General features: G+C 39.3%; 1 protein-coding gene across 4 annotated transcripts in view; it reads left to right on the top strand.

Annotated features, from left to right (window-relative positions):
- LOC119646613 (potassium voltage-gated channel protein Shaw-like) overlaps positions 1–23,780 on the top strand; it is a 637,421-nt gene that overhangs the window by 389,488 nt on the left and 224,153 nt on the right. For all 4 annotated transcript variants that reach the window (XM_038047116.1, XM_038047117.1, XM_038047118.1 and 1 more), the window contains one exon: positions 19,931–20,110. In XM_038047116.1, the coding sequence (XP_037903044.1) occupies positions 19,931–20,110 (180 nt within the window). The remainder of the gene's footprint in view (positions 1–19,930; positions 20,111–23,780) is intronic.

Below are 23,780 nucleotides of genomic sequence, written 5' to 3'. Positions count from 1 at the left end.
TATTACGCGCACCCTAAACAAACAAACTGCCTATTTCCGAATACTGTACACATATATGCACGTATATCAATTGATCGTACTCATACTTCGGATTTCTTATATCTATCTGAATTAGGCACTATCCGCAAAGTTCATTAGCACGCATATACTATATACCTACTACGCACATGTATGGTTGGAGTAATTGATATTCGTATACAAATGACTAAAAAACTAAAACCAAATAATTCTTTCCGACCCCATTCATAAAAACTCATTTCGTTGTGGTATTGACGTTTTATCCCCTATAACTTTGTTAATAAAACTTGACCAAATTGTTCATTGTATTCTTCATTACACACACGCCAAATTTTGTACTTCTAGGATGAGCATAAGGGGAGTGCCGGGTAAAATTCTAAAATGTGGAAATATACTATTATTAACCTTATTTGTGCAGTTATTGGAACCGGATATATTTTGAGGCCTAGATTTTGTAGAGATGCACCACTGTGATTTTTTTCGAATTTTTCGGTTGGATAGGTTCTGAGAACGAGACCTGTTACACTTTTTGTGGGTCATATTTTGAGCCCTCACTCCCCTATGTTACACCCAATATCAAATATGGAACCAGTTTCAAAAAGTACTAATTGAGACCTTTCATTTGATACCCCACATGGCTACATTCTGCGAAAAAAAAATTTGCACCCTCCATTCACATGTATGGGGAGCCCCCTTAAACTTAACACAAAATGGCGCCACTTACTGCATGTAAAGGCAACACCAGATTACATACTCTCACCAATTTCCATGACAATCGGTCTCGCCGTTTCCCAATAAATCAGGTGTGACAGACAGACGGACAGACAGACACCGTCTCGATTCTAATAAGGTTTTGTTTCACACAAAACCTCAAAAAGGGCTAGGGAGAATTAGATTCTTCTTGAATGGAATTTTAATATTTCACTCGAATTTTAATTATTCTCGTTAATTATGGCGTCAGCATCTTATTTGTATGACTTAGAGTGCTGTTAATTAGCACGAAATTGATAAGTTGCTATAACTTTCCCATTAATAGATGGATTTTCATGAAACTTGGCATGTGTATGCACGAGGCTGTCCTCTATGTACACTAAGGATGAACTTAAGGGGAGTTTTTTGATCAATTTTTAAAAGTTGATAATATAATATTAGTAAATTTTTTGAGCAGATACCGGAATGGGACATCTCAAGAAGATTAGATTTCACATAAGTGTTTTACACAAAATCTTAAAAAGGGCTGCAGATAAATAGATTCTTCATAAATGCGACTTTAATATTTCACGCGAATGTCAATTATTCCGGGTAATTATGACGTCAGCATCTGATTTGCATGGCTTTGGAAGCGGTAAATTCGGGCGAAATTGCTAAGTTTGAACTGCTATAACTTTGGCGTTAATTGGCAGATTTTCACGAAATTTAGCACGTATGTACGAAATATTGTCCTCTATTCTGGTACAAAATTCGGAAGTTCTAAGATAAACTTAAGGGGGGTTTTTCAGTAAATTTCTAAAAAGTAGTAATATACTATTAGTAAGTTAATTTGAGCAGATATCAGAATGGGACATATTTTGAGGCCTAGATTTCATGCAGGCGCACATTTTGACTCCTTACTCATGCACTTTGCAATTTATGCCAAAACTAATGTCAGTTTCGGAAAGTACAAATCGAGCCCTTTCATTTCATACCCTACACAACCATATCCGGTGAAAAACATTTTTGAATCCCCCCTTTGCATGTATGGGGAGCCCCCCTTTCAGCTCCACCTAAATTCATGCCACGCGCTGTATGCGTGGGATTCCATAGCTCCCATCTGTCCACCAAATTTCGTTCGGATCGGTTTAGCCGTTTTGGAGAAAAGTGCGTGTGACAGACATTGAATCGATTTTAATAAGGTTTTGTTTTACACAAAACCTTAAAAAAACAACTTTCTCCACTTGGAATACTTGGACTTCCATCAGACTTCGTAGCGCCATGCTTTATACTTACGTTGGATTCGAAGAGGCGTAGCGAAACGAAAGTCAAAGTTAAGTGGCTACTTCGTGGAAAGCTAGCTCAAAGCAGTTCTTGGTAAAGTGAAAAAAAAAAACAAAATAATTCCATTTCACTTTGCTGAGGGTGACACCCGACATTTTCTTCGGATTTTTTATTTTGGCAATAAAAAAAATGAAGAACCAACAGCATCAAATGGGAACGGTCAAAGGAGGATAATTTCTCCGCCGAAAATCACAGCCAATTATAACTATGACCACAAAATCTGCGCATGCTTATTGACTAGCAACAGAGCCTATTCCCGCTTATAAAAACTGTTTCCCTCGAAACAACTCACCATAGAGCCAAAATTGCTACTGTACATACAACACCATGATCTTGCTAGTAATTATGTACACCTCGGAGACTTGGATTGTTAGCAAGAAAAATTGCGAACTCTTGGCCGCTTTCGAGAGAAAACTCCTCCGAAGAATTTTTAACCTCCTGCATGAGGATAGACAATTCCACGAAAACGGCCAGGACGCCCGACAGCTTGGGATGTCGAATTAATGGACCTCGACGCCAAACCAGGATGTCTGGAGTTCCTTACTAAGGCACCTGATATTGGTCGTTGCGCCGTTGATGATGATGAATAACAACATGTAAGCTTTTCAATCTGTTTAAGGCTTTGTGTGAAACAGAACTTTATTAAAATCGATTCAATCACTATCTGTTCGTCTGCCGTATTTTAGTTCTTCTTTGCTGGCGGAAGCATCTAGAGAATGCGCACCTGGATAAGACTACCCATATTTTCTCCACGCTCTCCGCGCGGACCACCGTTCTGGTATTTCTTCGCGGGGCTGTTCAGTTTTAAACTGTTTGCTCTTCTACCGTTCTTTACATTAACACCAGTTAATTGCAGTGACTTCCCTTCTATGCCTCCGCTCCACTTCGACTTCTATAAGTCGCTGGTGGGACCGTTTCATCATTGCAATTACTGCGTCCCATGCTGTATGTGTTTGCACCGTGTACCTTACCAGATTTTTCACTGTTAAACGGGTATTTAGCTCTCCTTGAGCTTTCAAATCTTGGACTGTGCCTTCATACGTAGGACAATCGGGGGTTTCAGCGAGACCCAACATATTGAGGTACTTTCTGCATCCACCTTGCCTAGTTCAGAACTGAGTCAAACCGTAACTTGTCACACCGTGATTTCCCGTTGTGTACATACTTATGTATGTTTAGGATAAGCCTGTTTACTCCCCGGCCATTCTTCGGCTAGTTTCATGTTGTTTGCCATGCAAGCAATGACCTCATTCGCTGACTTTGCTTGTTAACGCTTGCTATCTGCTTCTCGGCTTGTCTCGTCAGCTAGAATGTCAGCTGTGATTATCTGCACAATTACTTAGGCTGCCTCATAAGCTATTATCTAGTAGGCACAACATGTTCGGAGAACGCTTAGCCCATATGCTGCTTGATGCTGTCCGCGATTTCGTACGATTTTTATCGCTGATGCCCACACTGGTGCCAAATTGTGCGTTGTGAAATTTGGTGAGCACATGTCGTCTATAAATCCTTTTATGTCCAACGAATGGCATCATTTACACTTGTGCAAATAACATGCGACCATCTCCCAGTACAAATATTATACATATATGCGTGTGAACATTGCCGCTTTAATTCAAAAGTAAAAACATCCAAATATATATATGATATGTATAACTTTGCTACTTCGTACCTCTACAATAAGCTTAAAGGGGCTCTCCTGTAAATTTCTAAAATATACTATTTAAATTATTTGACCAGATATCGGCGCCGGTTATATTTTCAGACCTAGATTTTATATGGGATAAAATCTGAGAACTAGACCTGCTTCATTTCTTGGTGGGTATATTTGGAGTCCTAGCTACTCCATTTTGGAACCAATATTAATTAATTAAGTTGGAACAATTTCTATCACATTTTGAGGAGGACTCGAGTCAAATTCAAAGATTCTTCTTCTTCTTGTTGGCACGACGGCTTGGGGCTCCCTTACCACGGAAAAATACGAAAATCGCAGCGTTGTGCGTAACGTGTGAATATGAATTCCACCTTTGCGTTGGAGGGAAGACAAGCAGAAGCTGGCGCTTGATGCAAATTGTAGCGATTTCCCATCACATGCCACGTTACGAAATAGCTTACTGCTTGATGATCCTGCAAGTGAAGTTAACATACGTTCTTCTTTTCGATGAAGCTGAAGAGATAAAAGGAGCGGCTTTAAATCGTATAGCATCCGATCACCACCTCCACTGCCACCTCTTGTGGATGATATGGCAAGTCACTGTAACTGTCTTAAAACAGAAACGAAACTATCTTTGTCTTCATTGCACCCAAACGGAGTAAAGTCGTTAGCCTTAGCGATATCCCCGGTGAACATTTCCGTCCTCCTACATAGCCTCCCGCCTCCTACAATGCGAGGACGATCGTAAAGATTCCAAGGGCATTTTGCCGGCGATAGTTTTTTTCTCGTTGCCTGTGAGAATCTTCATACTGCCTTCGTTAAAGGACGTAAAGGAAATTTGTTCCTTGTCCCTATAAAACAAGCTTCGGGAAACTCAGCCAGACTTATCTTTACGCTAGGAAGTCTCACAGATGTATAATACATACAAGATCCACATATGTATACGCATGGGCATGAGGGAGATAAGGCAGAAATCTCATAAGTTGCGCCTCTTCAATACATGCGGTTGAACCGTTATTTTTATTTCAAATTGAAGTTCAGATTCTTTTCCATAACTTTTTGCAAGTGCGTATTCATTGGATCTCAAGTAGCAATCTTGACTTTTGGGTTGACTCTGTCCTCCTGATCATATTTAATCAACCATAATAGCCATCACAGAAACCAAAATCTTTCCAGCAGAGGGAAGGAAAGAAGGAAAGAAATGTCCGATTAAATTCTAAAGAAAACACCAGCACCTGTGATTATTGGAGGGGTGTTGCAATAATAATAACTGAAATAGTATTAGAAAGCGCCGAAAACACCCCGAAAGCTCGATGGATGGAGAGCGTTTGATTTCTGTTCTCCCTTAAGTAAATACCGTGCAGATCATTATCATTGCATGTTCTTAGTAGAAAAGTTATTCTGGAGAAACAGCAAGGTTGCATTCTGTAAGTAATAATATTTTTCTCGCTATCGACAATGTTTCCCATACTAACCTGCACAGTAATAACATCTACTTGCTCTTTCACCATATTACCATACTTCGGTCGAAAGTAATATCGAACTTGATGTTATTTGACTCATTACCAAACCTGGAATCGTCTAAATCGTTTCTTCGTAAAATTTAAAAACGCCAGTACCAAACACTAATTTCTAGTTCTGGCCAATGTTCTCTCTTTGCTATGCTGTTATATGAGGGCGAAATATGGAGTAACTGTCACTTTCATTCGTAAGTTTGAAGGCTTCATCGGAGTATTATAGTTGGCATTTGGGGCGGATATTTCTAGCCGCGTTGCTCAGAAAATGGAGTGGTAGGTCATATACTGGGAATAACATTTTCTGACTATCATGCAAAGGAATCCACTGTTACAGGATTGCAGGATCAAATATCCTTAAAAATACGCAGCGGAGAACAGAAAGGAAGAAGTGTAGGCTGCTTAGGAAAAGCGACATTTGCAAATTATGATATTACCAGAAAGCAGCAACGAAAGAAATAATAAAGGGCACTCGTTAAAGAACAAATGATTAAACTAGAATTTGAAGTAAATAGAGGGTAACTAAATCTAATTCATCACTATTAATAGGACTTCTTGGTTAGGGTAGCTTCACCCGTATGTGTGTAAAGTAACCCCCGTGTGATCAAGCTAATAAAGAGCCAGATGAGCCGGCAAGCAAATTGCAATGAAATTCCCCTGGGGGACTTATTTTCACAAAAGAACAAGTCGGGACACCGGAAACTCGCGCTTCAGGTATGAAAGGTTTTGTTTGCTTCTTCTATGATATATTTGAGTGCAGAACTATCCCATTTGTACGTAGCTCGTTATGTATATGCATTTAGCATGTCAGACTACTCACTTTAGTGTGGTATTTATATGCAGTAAATTTACCCGGGAAAGTCAACTTTGAGCTAGTTAGTAATAGTATGATTTTGATCAAACTTCCTTGATATTATATTCTATACTACTACAAACTTTGACCTCAAGGATAAACCAAAGGGGGTTTTCGCTCAATTTTTCCAAAAATATGGTAATATACTATTAGTATGGAGATGGATTTGGAGAGTATTTTGAGGCCTGAATACCATATAGAGACATCTTCATGTTTTTTTTTTCAGATTTTTCGGTTGGGTAGTTCCTGAGAATGGGTCTATTAAAAAAATCATCACTTTGCATCCGTCCAATTCCCCGCCTTTCTAACAAAACTAAGGCCGGCTTCCCCCCCCGAAATCTTAATGTAGAAGGATATGACATGCATGTCTGGGCGTTTACAGTTCCCACCTTTCAGTTCCCAAATTTCGTGTCAATCGGAATAGCCATTTCTGAGAACAGTGCGTGTGACAGACAGACAGTAAGACAGACGGATAGACAGATAGACACACATTGAACCGAATTTAATAAGGTTTTGTTTTTTAACAAAACCTTAAAAATGAATACCTAGAGGTCTTTTTTCTTTGCTATTTTCATTATAAATCCCAAACAACTGTTAACACATTGAAATGTAAATTCCATCTACAATCAAAGACACGTAACACAAAGAACATAATTGATGATGGTTGGTTCACTTCAACCCGCTCCCTTCAATGTAGGAGATAAATTTGGGGCAGAACAAGGTGTTTCACGTTCTCTTGCATCAGTAAATTTTTCCTCGTAAAACATAATAGCAGCAAATGCCTTACCAATTAAAATAATGTAGGGATGTTGGTTGCTTGTGTAAAGATTACAGTGAACACTTAATTATGATTGATCGACCGAATTTCCTATTCAAATTTCAAAGAAGGATAAAGTTGAACTCAGTGAAGGGTTTTGCTTTGCATTTTTCCCAGGACTTCATCCAGCCAAATGTTATTGTAACCCTCACCTGGGGAAGTTAACTTGAGTTAATTAATTCTTGCCGAAAGCAAACAACTTTGTTGTTTCAGATTCGGGAAACCACCTTTTCTTAGGGAAATTTAATGTACCATATTTAATGTATTAATAATATGTGTTGTGTAGTATCGATCTTTGAATACTAATGGGTCGTAATCAGTTGATATATTATACCGTTCAAAGAAAAGGGAGCCAGATTAATTAAACATTTGTGGGAGTAAAATATTCCTCATGTTTTCAAAAACGAAACAGAAGGTGAATATTGATTAAGCCGTTCAGAGTACTCTTTCGAGCACGGCAATGAAAAAATTTGCTTAACAAAGCATAAGTACGAGTATAATTGCTTTCCTATCGATTTCCAGATATCATTATTGAAATCACAATTATATAGACGATCTAAAGCAAAATCGCTTTCCTGCGTAAATTTCTAATTGGTATGAAAACATTTTGTACCTTTCAAAGAACTGGGGGACTATTTTGTCGCGAGTTAAAGGGGGCTCCCTTTACCTGCGACGAAGGGGGGAGGCGGTTTGTAAAATTTCTTTTCACCGAATATGGTCATGTTTGGTACCAAAAGAAATGGCTCGATTAGTACTTTTCCATACTGATCTTATCAGAAATAAGATACTTCAATGCAGAAGAGTGGGGGCCCAAAATATGAACCTCGAAAAGGAAAACAGGTCTTGTTTTCGGAACCTATCCGAGCGAAAAATCTGAAAAAAATCACAACGGTGCATCTGGATAAAATCTAGGCCTCAAAATACATCGCATTCCGATATCTGTTCAGATAAAGTTGACAGTAGTATATTACCATATGTTAGAAATTTATTCAAAAACTCAGATGCAGCGTTTTAAGTAACCACGTCTCATACATGACTCAACGCGGACTATTAGTTCAAATGGCAAAAAGCTGAAGTTGGTAATGCATTGGGTTCATTCAAACACACGTATAGTGCTCTTCTCAAGGATACTTTGGATGCCATCAAGCAATCAATCTATGAACATCCAAAGCAAAGATGACCTCCTGAGTATAGAAAACTGTGTGTATTTCTTACATAAGAATATTTGACGTTTCAAATTGCAAGGAAATTCAGTGTTGTTTGTGATAAAGCAAAGTTTTTTCAGTGTAATTGAAAAAGCTGCATCTGCAAACAGAAGCCGACCAGAAAGGAAGACTTGCTAATTTTGTGAAAAGCTTGAGAGGCTCGAACTGCTACTTCGCAGAACCTTTTGAATGACATGAGAGATGCTGGCGTTGATATATCCCATCATACACGACGTAAGCGTTTGCATGAATATGGGTTGAAATGCAGGAGGCCAGCATAAAAGCCGAAGTTAACACAAACGATACGGCGATTGTGATTGTTATAGGTCTGTTTGCCCGAAGATTACAATTCGAGTAATGGAGAAAAATGAGATGGGAGCGGGGTTACAAAGCGCTTAAGGGGGTCATCCCGTGTGTCGGATCCGCGGATTCGAATTTTTTTTTTGGCATCAATTGTATCTAGATATACTGTATATCTATGTAATATGTAATATATGGGAAAAGTGATTTTTTGATATTCGGAGTCGTTCGAAAATTATAGTGTTAAACACGTGATAAGGCACATGCTAGTTTATGTCAATCGCCATAATAAAGCTCATATTTATGGGTCCAAATGACGTTCGAATGGCTTCGCTAAAAGGACAAGAATTGAAGCCAAGGCCGTACATGTGTTTCTTCAAGAAACCTAAGGTTATTGGACTAGATATAGCATATTACTGGTCAGTTAAGGTTTTATGGGTAAAAATCGCATTCTACTTTTTAAATGCGTTTTTCTCGAAACTGCATGTTGAAAATCGGCTGCGACCATAGCCCAAAACCTATCCAACGAAATTCTTTGAAATTTTCATCACTTATTCAGAACATATTTCTACGGTCCGCAAACTAGGATAATTGCGATTCATTCAGTAGTTTTTTTTTTATTCATTGAAAAAACCGTAAAAAAACACCAAAATTCAAAAAAAAAGTTTAACAAGGGACCAAAAATTTAGTTTTTAATATTTTTCAATAATCCTAGTTTGCGGACTGTAGTTAAGTCTGTACGTTACAATGCCTTTTACTTTTTTTCTCTAAGATGATCGTAGCGTCCTCTAGCGTGGCAGCAGAAAAACACCTTTTTTGGAGAGGGGTGTTTAAGTTGCTTTGTATTTCAATAATGAACTATGTGATCGAGCTGGAAAAATTATTATACACGCTCAAGATATAAATAAATCTATGGTGGAAAATTCGTATTTTTATCTTTCTCCAGTTTTTCACAAAAAATTTCTAAAAAAAGCGAAAAAAAAGGCCTTCACACGAGATGACCCCCTTAATGTAAGGACCTGTTGGCCTTCAACAATATTACACACGCATGTCACTTAAATAATAAAGTCATGTTTTGTTAATCTATATTGGACGCTTTGCTTTTAACCGCTGCTCGAAGTTGAAACTGTGCATATCTTTTTAGCTTTCTTAATTAAATAGAAAGATACTGAATATATGCATATCATTTGTCAGATTATTCGCGTCTGATTATAACATTCCAAGTTTTATACTGCATTAAATTTACTCAAAAGTGATTCCCATCAAACTTGGTAATATTATTCTCGAGTGAAGTTAAGAGGGTTACAGCCAATTACCAAACGATATAATATTATAATATACTATTATAAAATATATTGCATGTATTTCGTAGACTAGACATCATAAAGCGGCAGATTGTCCAATGTGCGAAGGTGTAGTCGAAAATGCTAAATATATTTTCTTCACTTTGCGGAGATTTGAAAGATCTAGGAGAATTCTCGAGAGTGAGCTAAAGGCCCGCTTCACGATGAAAACCCGTTAAGTAACATCGAGGACTAGCAGTAGCAGTTAATTTATGTAGGGCGAACTGTTAACAGCAGAACAGCCCTGCGAAGCAATACAAGAATGATGGTCTCGCGAGGATAGTGTGGAAAAAGCATTGAAGGTTGTAGCCAGTAGGAGCCCGAGAAATGCGTCCTTGATTATAGATGCGTATCCATAATAGATTCCCCTCAGCCCAAAACAAGTCGGAAAACCAAGAGCTGGACGTATCTGATACGAAAGGTTCTGTCTATATAAGAAACTTTCAATGTACGTTCTTCCATTCCTACTAAGCTCCAATTTCAAAATATTCTGTTATGTTTTTCGAAATTGTGAGTTCTCATCAGTTGATGTGAAGTGAATTTGTAATTGCAACGATATTTTTGACAGAAAAGCAGAAAATTCATATGGTTCCTTATAAAAAGGAAAAAGTTGAAATTTATGCTAATAAAAAGGACAAATGTTCCTGTATCTAAGAAAATTAGGTGCAATGTATTATAAGAGAAAGAAAACTTTGGGGAAATTATTTGGGAACAAAGAATATAGTGCGCCAATCTGACAGTGGACTTACGAGGAAGACGAACGAGCGTAAGGATTGGAAATTGTACCAAATATCGCAATCGCCTTAAAACTGTTTTCGAAATTGGTATAAAGTTAAAGGATCATGTAGATTTAAGTAGCTCAGTTTTAAAGCTACGGTTAAGACAAAATATTCCAAAGGAGATTAGGAAGACCCCTTCTTACAGATAAAATGTGCTCCGATTGTTAACATGGTGGATAAAGAGAAAAAATTGATCAGCAGATGATGGGGCTGATGTCATTCACTCAGCTGCGAAGGCAGAATAACCTCAATTGGTTCAGATTTGGGAGCCGCAGTACGACGTATGAGCAATGGACGAAACAGTGATATACAGGGTACTGTAGTAGTAGTATTCTCCATATTTTATAGTCTTGGAAAACAACTACAAGCCGTGGTATTGGAGAAATTATATTTCTGGAAGTCACTGTGAATTAGGCAGCCTGCGTAGAAATTGAGCACGCATGAAAAGTTGACTTTCAGGATAATACTGCACCGCGCCATTGATCGAAATTAGTGACAACAGCGTGAAACTATTCTTGTTTGGATATTTTGTTGCCTTTTCTACAAACAAGTTACGTCAAATTAGCTTTCTTCTTTGAATAGGTTAAGGAGTAATAAGATATTTTTGGGACTAAGTCCTCATCAGATATTTTTGGGACTAAGTCCTCATCAGATATTCCTTATCATTGCTTGTCAATAGCCCGGAGCTCAACCCCATTGAGAAGGTGTTGGTCTTTATAAAGCGAAATTTAAATCGTTTTAAATCCAATAAATTGAAAGAAATCATTAAATTATTTTTTGCAATGCACTTTCGGCAGAATTAACAAAATTCTAGGATTGCCAAGAGATATTTGGCAGAAAGACTGATTTTTAAAAAATATAGTAATTTTACATTAATTTGCATTAATGAAGTCAATGACATCGCTAGGATGCGATCGTATGAATACTCTCATAGGGAATGTATGGTAGAACTTTTTTAGTCTGGCACATTCAGTGCTGGACACGCTAGCTGCTGGATAGTATGAATACTTTCGGGAGAGAGAGAGCTTCGGAGCACTATCGCATGCGTATTTTTCATGGTTTATGATTCGAGTCAATCTCTCGGCATACCTTGAAGTTTGACAAATACCCAATTTCTTTGCACTGGCAAGCAAATTTTTTTAAAAAATTGCGATGTACATATTCGCATCCATACTGCATTCCACGAATACCACATTACATACAATACATTTGCAAGTCCGGCCCATTTAGTGTGGGTGCTGCCTATTATGTATACTGTGGTTAAAGCGCTTGGCTGTCGCAGTGGAGGGTCGCGTTCAAATTCTACTAGTCACGATCACTGGATGCCGGATACTAGTCGACGCAGCTGTGAACGAATATATGAATCAAATCACGATAATAACCAGGGGCGAATGCAATGCAGGCCGCTTTGCTTCGCATTCGGGCGAATTGATCTTGACAAGAGGCGAATGATTTGCCGCTTCCGCAGGCGCATGCGCATGTTGCCACAACATTGCCTAGAGAGCGGAAAATGAAGTGGTGCTGGGAAAGAAAACGGAAGGCCGAGGGCCGGGAGTCTTTGTTTTTGGGTGATCGGGTGGAGAAGAAAAGAAGAGTCTTTGTTTTTGGGTGATCAATTGGCGGGAAAAAGGAGGTTTTGTTTGGTGAAAGATTGGCGTGAAAAAAATGGAATTTTTTGGTGAACAATAGGCGGGAAAAAGGAGAGGTTTTGTTTTGTGAACGATTGGGTTAAAAAGAGTCGAATTTGTTTGGTGAACAATTGGCGGGAAAATGGATAGGCCTAAGACCAGGAAGGCTGTTTTTTCTGTGTGCACTGTGTGGTGGTGACGTTAACGGTGTGTGGCGGGGACGTGAACGGCACGAACCCCTTGTCGTCTCTGTTCCGGACAAAGGAAGCCTTCGAGACTGCATCAGTAAACCGCCGAAGAAAGGAGAAGAGGCGTTCCAGTGGAGGTGAAATTTTCGGGGAGTCTTGCCCGCAACTACATATTCGCCTGGCGGATTCGGTAGAGAAATTATAATAAAATAAATAAAAACAGAAGAATCGCAATTAATGAAATTATAAATTATTTTAGAATTTGCATAGGGTAATGCTTTCTTTTTACCAGAATCATCCTTCGAGCTCGGAGTGACGACCTACGTAAGTTTTCCGTTTAATTTTCTTTTGGGTTTTCAGTTAATTTTTTTTCCTTTTAGTTTTTCTTTTTACTTTTTTTTTCTCTTTCTTGAATTCAATTTAATTATTTTTTGTATTTTGTTATTAGTTATATTTATATATTTGTTTTTATTTTTTTGGATGAGTAATACAAAATGATTTTTGAGTAACACTGGTTTAATTTGAGGACTTCCTCCCTCTCTTTTCCTCCGTGCTCTCGCAGACCCTCTATCGAAAGGGACATCCTCAAAAATGATAAACTGGCCTGAGAATGTCGAGGAAGGGTGGGAACCTCAGGGGCCGCGCCTCATTCAAAATCTAAGGCAGAAGAGGCAATAATTGGAACTGTGATCCGTCGTGGATCTTGCCCTCCTTGATCGCAGCACTCGGGTTCGGAGATTTACAGCTCCACGCGCGCGGTCGAACCGTTTCATTTTTATTTTTCAGTTTTAGTTCGCGTTCGGGTTGCTATTCGATAGGCCGTCGCGAAGTCCCCATTAATGTCTATTTTGGAATCCGGTGCGAACCCGCGCATCGGAATAGACACGTTGATTTGTAGTAATGAAGCGTGAGGCATCAAAGCACTCAAAGGACCCCCCCCCCCCACATTCCCGAGCCTGGCTAGCATAGAGGCGTGCAAGAACGTGTCGAGCGAGCACTTTGATGGAGCTTCAATCTTTGCGGGCAAAAATTCACGGGCAACTTTGCCAATTTTTTTTTTAGGTTTCTGGGATAGCTTTGCCCTCTAAGTCGTTTTCGGCCACTTAGGATGATCGACCTGATCGTTCACTCTACTTATATCTTCATAAACTCCATGGCCCAGAATATGTAATAGACCCCTAAATCTCCGAAAATAAATAGGCGACCGTTACCTACTGATAATAAATTATTACCTATGGGGTAAAATGGAGTTACGCAAATTTCAAAGACTCGTGGGCATCATCACGTTCCTTCAGCCGATCAAAAACTGATATTACGTTTATTCATGTTTCCATTAAAGGCAACAATCAATATTGTTTTGCAAAATCGTTTAGGCAAGTTGTAATTGAACCTGCTGTTCACACAATAAGATTTTTCGACCTCTACTCTACTCCAAGTTCACATTTTCTATTTTTCCCTGAGAAATAAAAACAACGTAATAAACATAATTATTTAGAAAACAACTCTCTTTTCTGCGGAAAGTTAACGAACATTTCCATTGACTCTTCTCATTAAATTTTCATACAATTTTCATATAATTTACATTATTTATTGCGAAACATCGAAATTTTATTTTCCAACGTTCTAGTCGAGCAAAGCAAATTTGCGTTAGAAATCAGAATCAAATTTTCGTCTTATTAGACTGGTATCGGCTGTTATTTTCTCAGATTTGAATTGACTGTAATTAATGCGGGAATATACAGAATGCATCAGGGATATAGTATCTGATGGCAGGGAGCGAGGTTATGAGTGTGTTGGAATGGAGCAAGGGTCAAAGTTCCATTTGATTCCCCCGTAGGAATGATTTCCGTAAGTAACGTTACTTTCGCTTAAACGCAAAGCACACTTCATTATCTTTCAAATAGAATTGGTCATGGCAGAGAGGATCATTTCAGAGGCATTATTAACACTATTTGCATTCTGAACATATTGCCGAACTATGCTCCTGGATTTACTATGTTGATCTTATAAACTGGTGCTTATCCAAGACCAACGCGTAACCACCGTTTCGGTTAAGGTGCCACCGTTTTGGCGGCGGAACCCGGAGGCGTGGTTTCTTCAGTTGGAGGCCCAGTTCGCACTGATGGGCGTGATGGTGGACGTCACGAAATTTAATCACACTTTAGCCCTACGCCCGGCTGACGAAACAGCTCATCAAGCACCTGCCAGTAAGTGAGATAGCCAGGCTGAATCATTTGCTGACGGATCTAACGCCTGCTTCAGTAGACAAAAAACCCGCCCTGGCAATGTTCATTCAAAGTTCTTGCTACCTGAACTACAAAATAGGTTTTTTATTACTGAACAGCTAAAGCCGCTTGCTTTGCCGGCATACCTACACTTTAACGAAGGTTAGCAGATCGAAACCAAGAGGTTGAAGCTGCAAAAGTCTCTGAGATAACAAACACCATATCTTTACGTATCTGCTCGGGTGAGGTGTGATGAGATTTAGATCCGTCATCAAAACCACAATGTCAGTTTTATCGAGCCTCTCTTGAACTGCGTTTATGGAAAGCCTTTTTTTCCTTTATACTAAAAACTTCCTTTAGTCCGTAGCAATTCAAAATTTTGCTGCTCTTTAACTTGGACCGGAACTTGCAGGCAAGACGTTGTCAAAACCAATTCAGTAGTCCTAAGAGGGAGAAGAGCACTCATTGAAGTCTCCTCTCTTATCTCGTTTAGTAAACTTTCAATTCTATAGCTTACTGATCTGATCAATCGTTGGCTCATAGGATGAAGTGCAACTGTTTTAATAGAAATTTTGATTCATGAGTGGGGAGAGCAGTTTTCTTCTCTTCAGTGGAAATTGCCGGGGGTAGAAAAGGAGGGTGATGTAAAATAATTTACCCCTCTCCATTGGTGAAGTTCGTGGTCTTTGAGAACAGCGATATGGGCTCCAATCAGATTGTTCTACGGTCGATACAAAAGGAAGGGCCATGGGTTCGCCAAGAAATGCAATGAGTTTCGTGGTAACGTTACCTCTCGGAAAGTGGTAGGTTGCTGATGGGAAGCACATCACCATTTGTGGTGCTCTGAAACCAAAAAGTCACACGTTTTCTTCTATTTGCTGTAACTCAGTAAATACATAGATTTCGGTGTTTTTCTTGGGAGCATACCCAATATATTCTGCTTTCAAAATATCCATAAAATAAAAAATCGACTTCTGGAAAGTTTTACACAGAAAAGTCGCTTAAGGTTAAAGCATTCGCCTACTGTATCATGACTAGCAAACCAAAATGCCGCCATTTGGAGGTTTCTTCGGCCACTTGGCAGGATTTCTGTCACATCCACCTCCGCTCCACCTCAAAGCACCCATACAGAAAGAAGTCGGGAAACCGAAAACTAAACGCTTCAGGTAAGAAAATTTTTGTGTATTTTTTTTATAAAAACATTTGAGTGGACATCCCATTAGTATCTAGCACGTAATATATGCAATGCGTATGTTATGTGAAAATATCCACTTTCGCATGATACTGAGACTTTGAGTCTTGAATTTGCACAGAAACGGCCTATTCCAACCTACTCCAACTTTGCTAGTAACCGTGATATTTAGACCAAACTATAGAATGATGCTCTTATAGTACTGCTTTCGTGATTCTAGTATGAATCTAAGGGGGTTTTTGCAGTCAATTACTACAAATTACAGTAATATATCATTATTAACTTTATTTGAACAGATATCGCCATTTAGGGTATTCCTGAGCCTAGGCAGCTTCTTAATTTTTTTCAGATTTTTTGGTTGGATAGTTTCTGAGAATGGGTCCGTGAAAGAAATGATCACTTTCAACCCCTGTACTCCCCATCTTTCCAACATACGGCGAAACTGAAACCAGCTTCGGAAAGTGCTAGCTGAGACCTTTTATTTGGCATCCAATACGGTTACTCTCTCATCTCACATAAGATGAACACAAAACCTTTATACCGGAAGCGCGGGATTCCGGTATTCCAATTTGTTCTCCATTGTTCCAAGCTGTCATCAAAGACTCCTACTCAGCAAAACTACCTTTTTATCTTTCCACTCTCCCCACCGAAATACTCCAAAGCATTGAGTCACGGAAAGAGAGTAGTTTCCAACTGCGAATCGTGCTTCTCTCCCTTTATTCTTTCCTTCGGAAATTTTCTTACCTTAGTTATATATAGATTCTTCGAAACACCTTTCTGATTTGGTTCTAAGCATTTAGAATGGACTCCACTTATAGGTGTTGAGAGCCTTTTACGACATTCTCTAATTTCCATTTTGTATTGAGGATTATCGCTTCGACCTAGTCTGCTCTCAGGGCAGAGGTGAGGCAGCGTCTAACGACTCAGACAGGCAGTGCCATCAGCACGGTAACGGAAATTGCGGAAAAAGCAATGGAGGCCAATAAATCTTACGCAGTAATTGCTATCGACATTGCTCATCATCAACGGCGCAACGGTCTCAGGCAGGGTCAGGCCAGGAAGAATGCCTTTAATACGGCAAAATGGGGCAAAATAATTGCGGCTTTAGCCAAATTGGGCGCTCCCAAATACCTGGTGCACATAGTCATGGAATTTCTCCGGGAGAGGATATTGTGTTACGATTCGGGCGATGGACCTAAGACGTATATAACAACCTACGGAGTTCCACAAGGATCAGTTCTCGGTGCTCTCCTGCGGCTAATAATGTATGACGAAATTTTAAAGTTGCAACTACCCAAAGGAGAGGCAATTATTGGCTTCGCAAACGATGCCGGAGTAACTATCGTGGCACAAGATATTGATGAGATCGAGGTACTCACAAACGAGGCAATTTTTGAAATCAGGTCTTGGCTAGAAGCAGCTGGTCTGACGCTCGCAGAGCATAAAACCGAGGTAGTCTTTTAAAAATTATAATATTGGCAATGCGGTTTCGATCGCAGGGCAGAGGCGATCTCATGAGACGCTGCCTCAGCGCCTCTAACCTGCGGAGCACCGTGACCGAAAGCGGCAACTGGTGGCATTTGGCTCGTTTATATTGAATTCAAAAACCGCCAAGGGTATAAATTATAACGACCGAAATCGCCTTGTTAGAACGTAAACTGGTTTAAGCTAATAAAAATGAAAATTTTTGTTTGGGATGAGTTGTCTTCAGCCCACCATCTACTTGACGGCGGGGAGGTAGTCTTGATTACCAAGCGAAGGAAATAGACGTCGATAAAGATCAAGATTGGTGAACACATCATACAGTCGCAGCCAACGCTTAAATACCTAGGAGTCATGGTTTACCAAAGATTGAAATTCAGGTCCCATCTTGAAAATTTAGCAACCAAGCCTTCCGGAGTGGCTACATTGCTAGCAAGAATGTTACCAAATATAGGTGGCCCTAGGCAAAGCCGTTGGCTTCTGATCTCGACTGTTGTTAGCTCTTTCTTGCTTTATGCAGCTCCAGTCTGGGCACCGTCTTCGAAGGTGGAAGCAAACAGAAGAAAAATCGCAGCCCCATTCCGGTTGAGTGCATTGCGAACATCATGCACTTACCGTACAACTTCAGGCGAACAAAAGTCGATGCCTCTTTGACCCATCATATGCAATCGGCGAGTCCTACACCAATCGTTGGCAGAAAAGATGGGATAATTCACCTAAAGGACGCTGGACACACAGGATTATTCCAGATGTCTCTAAATGGATCAAGCGAAGGCACGGTGAGGTTAGTTACCGCCTAACTCAATTCCTAAGCGGACACGGAGGGTATCGTGCATACCTTTATCGCGTCGGGTGTGACGAATCCCTGTATTGCCCGACATGCGTGATGATTCCGGAAGATGCGGAGTATGTTGTTTTTAACTGCCCGCGGTTCGCCGCACTGAGGCCGGATGCGGAAATTGATTCCGAGGCACGGTTGAGGAGGGAGGAGGTGCTGAGGAGGGAGGAGCTTCGGACGAAAGTTACAAATAACGACAAAAGCCGCAGTTCATAGCTGATCCTGCCCGGCGATGTAATACCGAAGTGGCAGTGCCGCGGTCTAAGCGAAGGAAAAGGAGATGGTTTTAGTGAGTAAAAGTCTCACATAACCGTATGGCAGGAGCCAGCGGTAGGTTTTGAACCTTTCCCTTGAACCTTCCAACGTATAAAAGCAAACAAAAAGACAGACGAACATTGAACCGATTTTAATAAGGTTTTGTTTGCAAAACCCAGAAGAGAGTTTGAGCGTAACTGTTTCCGATACCTACATTTTGTCCTTATTCTTTAAACCTTTTCCCCTTTCCTTTACTTCTCCGATTCCTTTCTGCAGTTGAATGCTATTTGCCAATTACACTGCAATTTTTCAATTTCCCAAAATACTTCTAAAAGCATTTTATAGTGCATCACGGAGACTTTTTCGAAGGAGATTAATACGTACGTATTGTTATGTATGGTTGTAATATATTTTCTAAAATGTACGTACTTTGATTTTTCTTTGGGAATAAATGAAATTGTTTCACAGGTTGACTGTGAATTCGAATAAGTTCCAAACATATGCGTTAATAAAATTTTGTTAACTCTTTTTCACGTACTTCGCAAGACTTCTATTAAGCTTCGAATAAATGTTTGTACGTTTACGTGGATCTATCATGATTTTCAAAGAGAATCCTAGGAGGATTATTTTCCACGCTGACTGATAACACGAGAACAAAATAACTCATATGTAAGTTGCGTTATAAAACAAAAGTCATAAGCGTCACCATATCAACACATGCTTATTCTAGACTTTGTTGCCCTGTGGCATTTGATTCCGACTGACAAAGTTTCTCGTGGGTAATGAAGAGAAATGCTCTTTTTGGCAAAGATTAAAAGGTCACGCCAGAAGTTATGACAGTTCTACATTTCAAAAGCTTTTAACGGCGAGATAGGCAACATAGAGTCAAAGGGAAACCTGCGAACAAAGGCTCCTGTACCCTTGTGCCAGCTGGGTATCATGTTTCTTTTAGAATTTCCAACAAGTTCTGCTGCTAGAATCACTTCTGGAAAAATGTATGTGCAAATTGCTAGGGAGACATTTGAAAGCAGACAATGATTGGGTAATTATGCTAATGAAAGTGGCGGGAAGCACGTTTGCCTCTGTGGATGTATGCCTTCTGTTCAGAAATCTGTTAAGGGCTGGGAAGCTACATGTGAAAGTTGATACTCAACAACATTGTAAAACAGAAAGTAGAGTGAGAATTATAATAAAGTGAACATTTCCTTTCTTTCACATCAATGGAGGACATATTTCCAAAGGTTTATAGGTAGCGGAAGAATACTTAGATATATGATTATACACAATATGTAGACAAATATGCGCTAGTAACTGGGCTTGATACTCCAAATGGTGATTTGAGAGCACCTTGGCTTCACCCCGACCAAGATTATAATCGAGAAAAATGCGAATTCGATCTAGCGAGCCAACCCCGTTACTAAGGAATATTCTTCTCCTCGGTTACGCTTACAGGTGAATATGTATGTATGCATATGCAATACTGATTCTATTTATGAAACTGTGTATGTAATTACACGACTCTGTCGGTATTCATGGATTCATTCTAAATGAAATTAAATTATTATGGAATATATGCTGAATAACTCTCTTTTCTTCTCTTTCCAGAATACCTTAGCCATTTTAGATAAATTAGATATAGATAGTGAAAGGCCATCGGAAGAGGCTGTAGCTAGATTGTTTGGATTTGAAGACGCTCTGATTAATGGGCAAGTTTCGTGCTGGCAACGCTTAAAACCGAAAATATGGGCTCTGTTTGATGAGCCTGCAAGTTCGACAGGAGCGAAGGTAATTTTTTCTAAATTTTAAGTTTACATTTACTTTTAAATGCATCCTACTTGAGTAATTTATTGAAGACTGCTGAACACGAATACCCTTGTAGAGATATTTTCCAGGCTTACTTGGGTCAACACAAAGCGCTACTTAGTGTTTCCCACAGCAAATATTAATAGCTCTTGGAAATTTTGATTAGTTGATCCAAACTGTAGAACTGAGAAGATATACTAAACCATCAGCATTTTCCCCATCCCCTACATCAGGATGGACGATTCCGTAGCCTACATAAGGACGAAATCTATGAGCGATATCATGACCGTCACGTTGTGGATAAAATCCGGCTCAATAGGTTACGGTGGGCGGGTCATTTCATCCGTATGGATGAAGATGATCCAGCCCGAAAAGTCTATAAGGGCAATATCTATTGTAGAACAAGAAGACGAGGTAGACCCTGCCTGAAATGGAGCGATGGCCAGACAGCTTTGAGGGATATCGAATTGGTGGATCTCGGAGCAAAACCGGGATATCTGGAGTTCTTTATTAATGCAGGCCTAGATGGGATACCGGTTGTTGCGCCGTTGATGATTTGAATTTTCCCCATCCACCTAATCTTTTTCTTTTCCTTTAGCTTTTGTCTTGTTCACAAGCGGGGTCGGGTCATCGTGATTGGTTGGTCCACTTTATTTTATCAAAGGCGTAATTTGGATCAAGTCGGTAGGTCTGACAGCGTATCAAGCCATCACTGTTTTGGCTGGCTTTTTGATCGCTTACCATCGACTTCGAAGTTCAAGCCAATCTTGGCAAGTGAGTTCACGTTAGCACAAATTACGTAACCATATCATCCAACTTTTACACGATCGGTGCAACCGTATATCGACCGCGGATATCTTCATTTCAAATGTGATGAAGACATGTTACGCGACTAGGCCAACTAACATCTTCGCCTCCATTACCGCAAGATGCCATCATAGACGATGGCCAAAGATCATCCTAGATAATTGGAGATGACTTAAAGACGGAAACTATCCAAAATAATCTAAAAAAATGGCGAAATTTACCGTAAAGGTCCGTCCACAAATCTTAAAGCTCCACTCAAGTATTTCGCTGACACGCGCTGCCATGTCTCTATGTAACACATGCTCGCGTGTCTGGGAGGATCCTTTTCAACACTTCGCTCCCCCACGTGTCATTTTGCAAAATTTCACGTGTCCTTAAATCGATGCGTAGGACCACACCGGGAAAACAACAAATGTAAATAAGGGGAATATCGTGGGATCTACTGTAAAGAACACGCAAATCTAAACTAAAAATAAAATAAGCCGAACGCTTAGGGTATATAGGTTTTGTATGAATTGTAACGTTCAAATCATTTTTATCATTCCTACATAGCTAAAAAATATTTTCAAATATTTCCTAGCTCCAAAATATGCATATCTATACATTACAGGAATAAATATTATGCTCATCGTAAACGAACAAACATTGCCTGCTAGCCCACACCGAATCATACATATATAAGTACACCCAAACAAGTGTAATGCCGCTCAATATTTCCACTAAACCCCGTGCGCAAAAGAATCCATACATCTGTGCACTTATAGATAAATTGAATACCGCTGGTAAGATCATAAATATATCCACCTGAATTGGACAATACCCGCAAACGTCATTAGCATTTTCATATAAACATGTCCTGACCAATTAATACTGATATATAAATAAATAGCAAAAGCGAAAAATAAGATGCTCCCGCATTCATATAAGCTCAATTTTTTGTGGTATTGATCAATTGATATGTAATAATGACGTCATATATGTCCTGAAAAAGTTTCACCTTTTATAACTTTGTTAATAATGTTTGAATTATGAAATTCTTAAGGAATTAATCCTAATTCTAGTTCTAAAAACGAGACCTTTTTTTGGAGCTCTCATTTTGAGTCCTCACTACCCTGTGTTTCACTTAAATAAAAAATGTTGCTCCCCCGTTCACATATGCACAATCTAACGCAGAATGATGCAGGTTTGGCAATTTACAGGCCATATATTCTCTCCAAACTGCATGACGATAGCTCTAATCGTTTCGTATTAAATCTCATGTCACAGACGACGAACGGACTGGCAGGGTCACAAACAAAAAGGCAAACGGACAGGGGCATGGAGTGTATCAGTTACAGGTTTAAGTTGGATATGTTCCCCCGATTGTCCAAATTGCGAGTCCCAGAGGAACCAGAACACATATTCTTCCACAGTCCAAGATTTGTGGAAAAAAGAAAGAATCTGCTGATATCAGAATATCTGGCGCAGAGGATGCTATTATGTGAGAAGGTTGTTATGCGATTACCTCTCTGATCGCACCTATCCACAGTAAACTGCGAAAGGCGGAGGAGATGAGAAAAGCGCGGCTATGCACGCCGGACAGACTAACAGGCAAATATTGATCGATTTTAATCAGGCTTTTCACTCAAAACGTTAAAACTGATGCAGCTGATCAAATTCCAATTTAAATAAAATTCGATCTCATTTAATTTTTCCGCATAAAATTATAAAGCTCATTTAAGTGCAAAATATCACAGAATATCAACGTTAACTAAGTCACCCCATTCTCACCAAAAAGTGCTTCTTTACTGAACATAAACTTCCGAGTATTTATTAGGAAAACGTCACAAGTTTCCCAATAAAATTCTGTTCGGAGTAGACAAACTGTTTTTGAACACAGGTTTCATACCTTTTGTGTATTTCTTATATAAAAATAATTGAGTGGACATTTGTCTTGTATTGTATTGCATATACATACGTATTATGTACGGTCGCATGCCACTGACATTCAAAATCTTAGAATTTGCACTCAATCGACAACTTTGACCAATTATAACCTTGTTAGTAAAAGTGAGATATTATATCCAAAGGGCAGTTTTACAGTCAATTAGTAAAAATTATAGTAATATGCTATTATTAACCATATTTAAGCATATATCGGTAGGTATTCCAGACCCTATGGATCGTATACTAACTTGGTAACTGTTTTCAAATTTTTTTTGGGTAGGTTCTATGAATGGGTCATTAAAGGAAACGACCAATTTTTAACCCCTGGCCTCCCCCGTTGTGCATTAAATGTCAGAAGTGGGGCTAGTTATATAATACTCCACATGGGTATATTTGTCGAAAAAAAATTACACCCCCTTTGGCATGTTCAGAAATCCCGCCTTAAATTCCACGAATAACGATGTCACTCACTGTCTGCATGGCGTTTACAATTGCCTTCTTTGAACCAAATTTGGTGTCAATCCGAATAAGCGTTTCTGAGAAAAATGCATATGGCAGACAGACGGAAAGACGGACAGACAGGCAGACAGACAGTATGCATATATATTTTAATACGGTTTTTTTTGTATACAAAACCCTAAAAACGCGGCTGCAGCACTGATACCTCAGTAAACGAAATTCATTGCCATTTTGTGCACAGGCTATGATTGTTGATTAAACCTGTTATATGTTTTTTCTTCCACAAAACAATTCTATTCCACGTACCTTGATACCATCCCTTGTCCATTTGCATTGCGGAAGCTGGCGCTTCGGGTATAAAGGTTTTGTGTTCATCTTATGTGAGGAACCTTCTGCGCACTTTTTTCCATTCACTTTGGCTAAAAACCCAAAAAATATTCTTTCATATTTTTTTCAAACT

Source organism: Hermetia illucens, chromosome 1 (assembly GCF_905115235.1).
Source record: "Hermetia illucens chromosome 1, iHerIll2.2.curated.20191125, whole genome shotgun sequence".
Taxonomy (NCBI): Eukaryota; Metazoa; Arthropoda; class Insecta; order Diptera; family Stratiomyidae; genus Hermetia; species Hermetia illucens.
The sequence above is the reverse complement of the archived record's forward strand: the minus strand, read 5'-3'. Positions and strand labels throughout refer to the sequence as shown.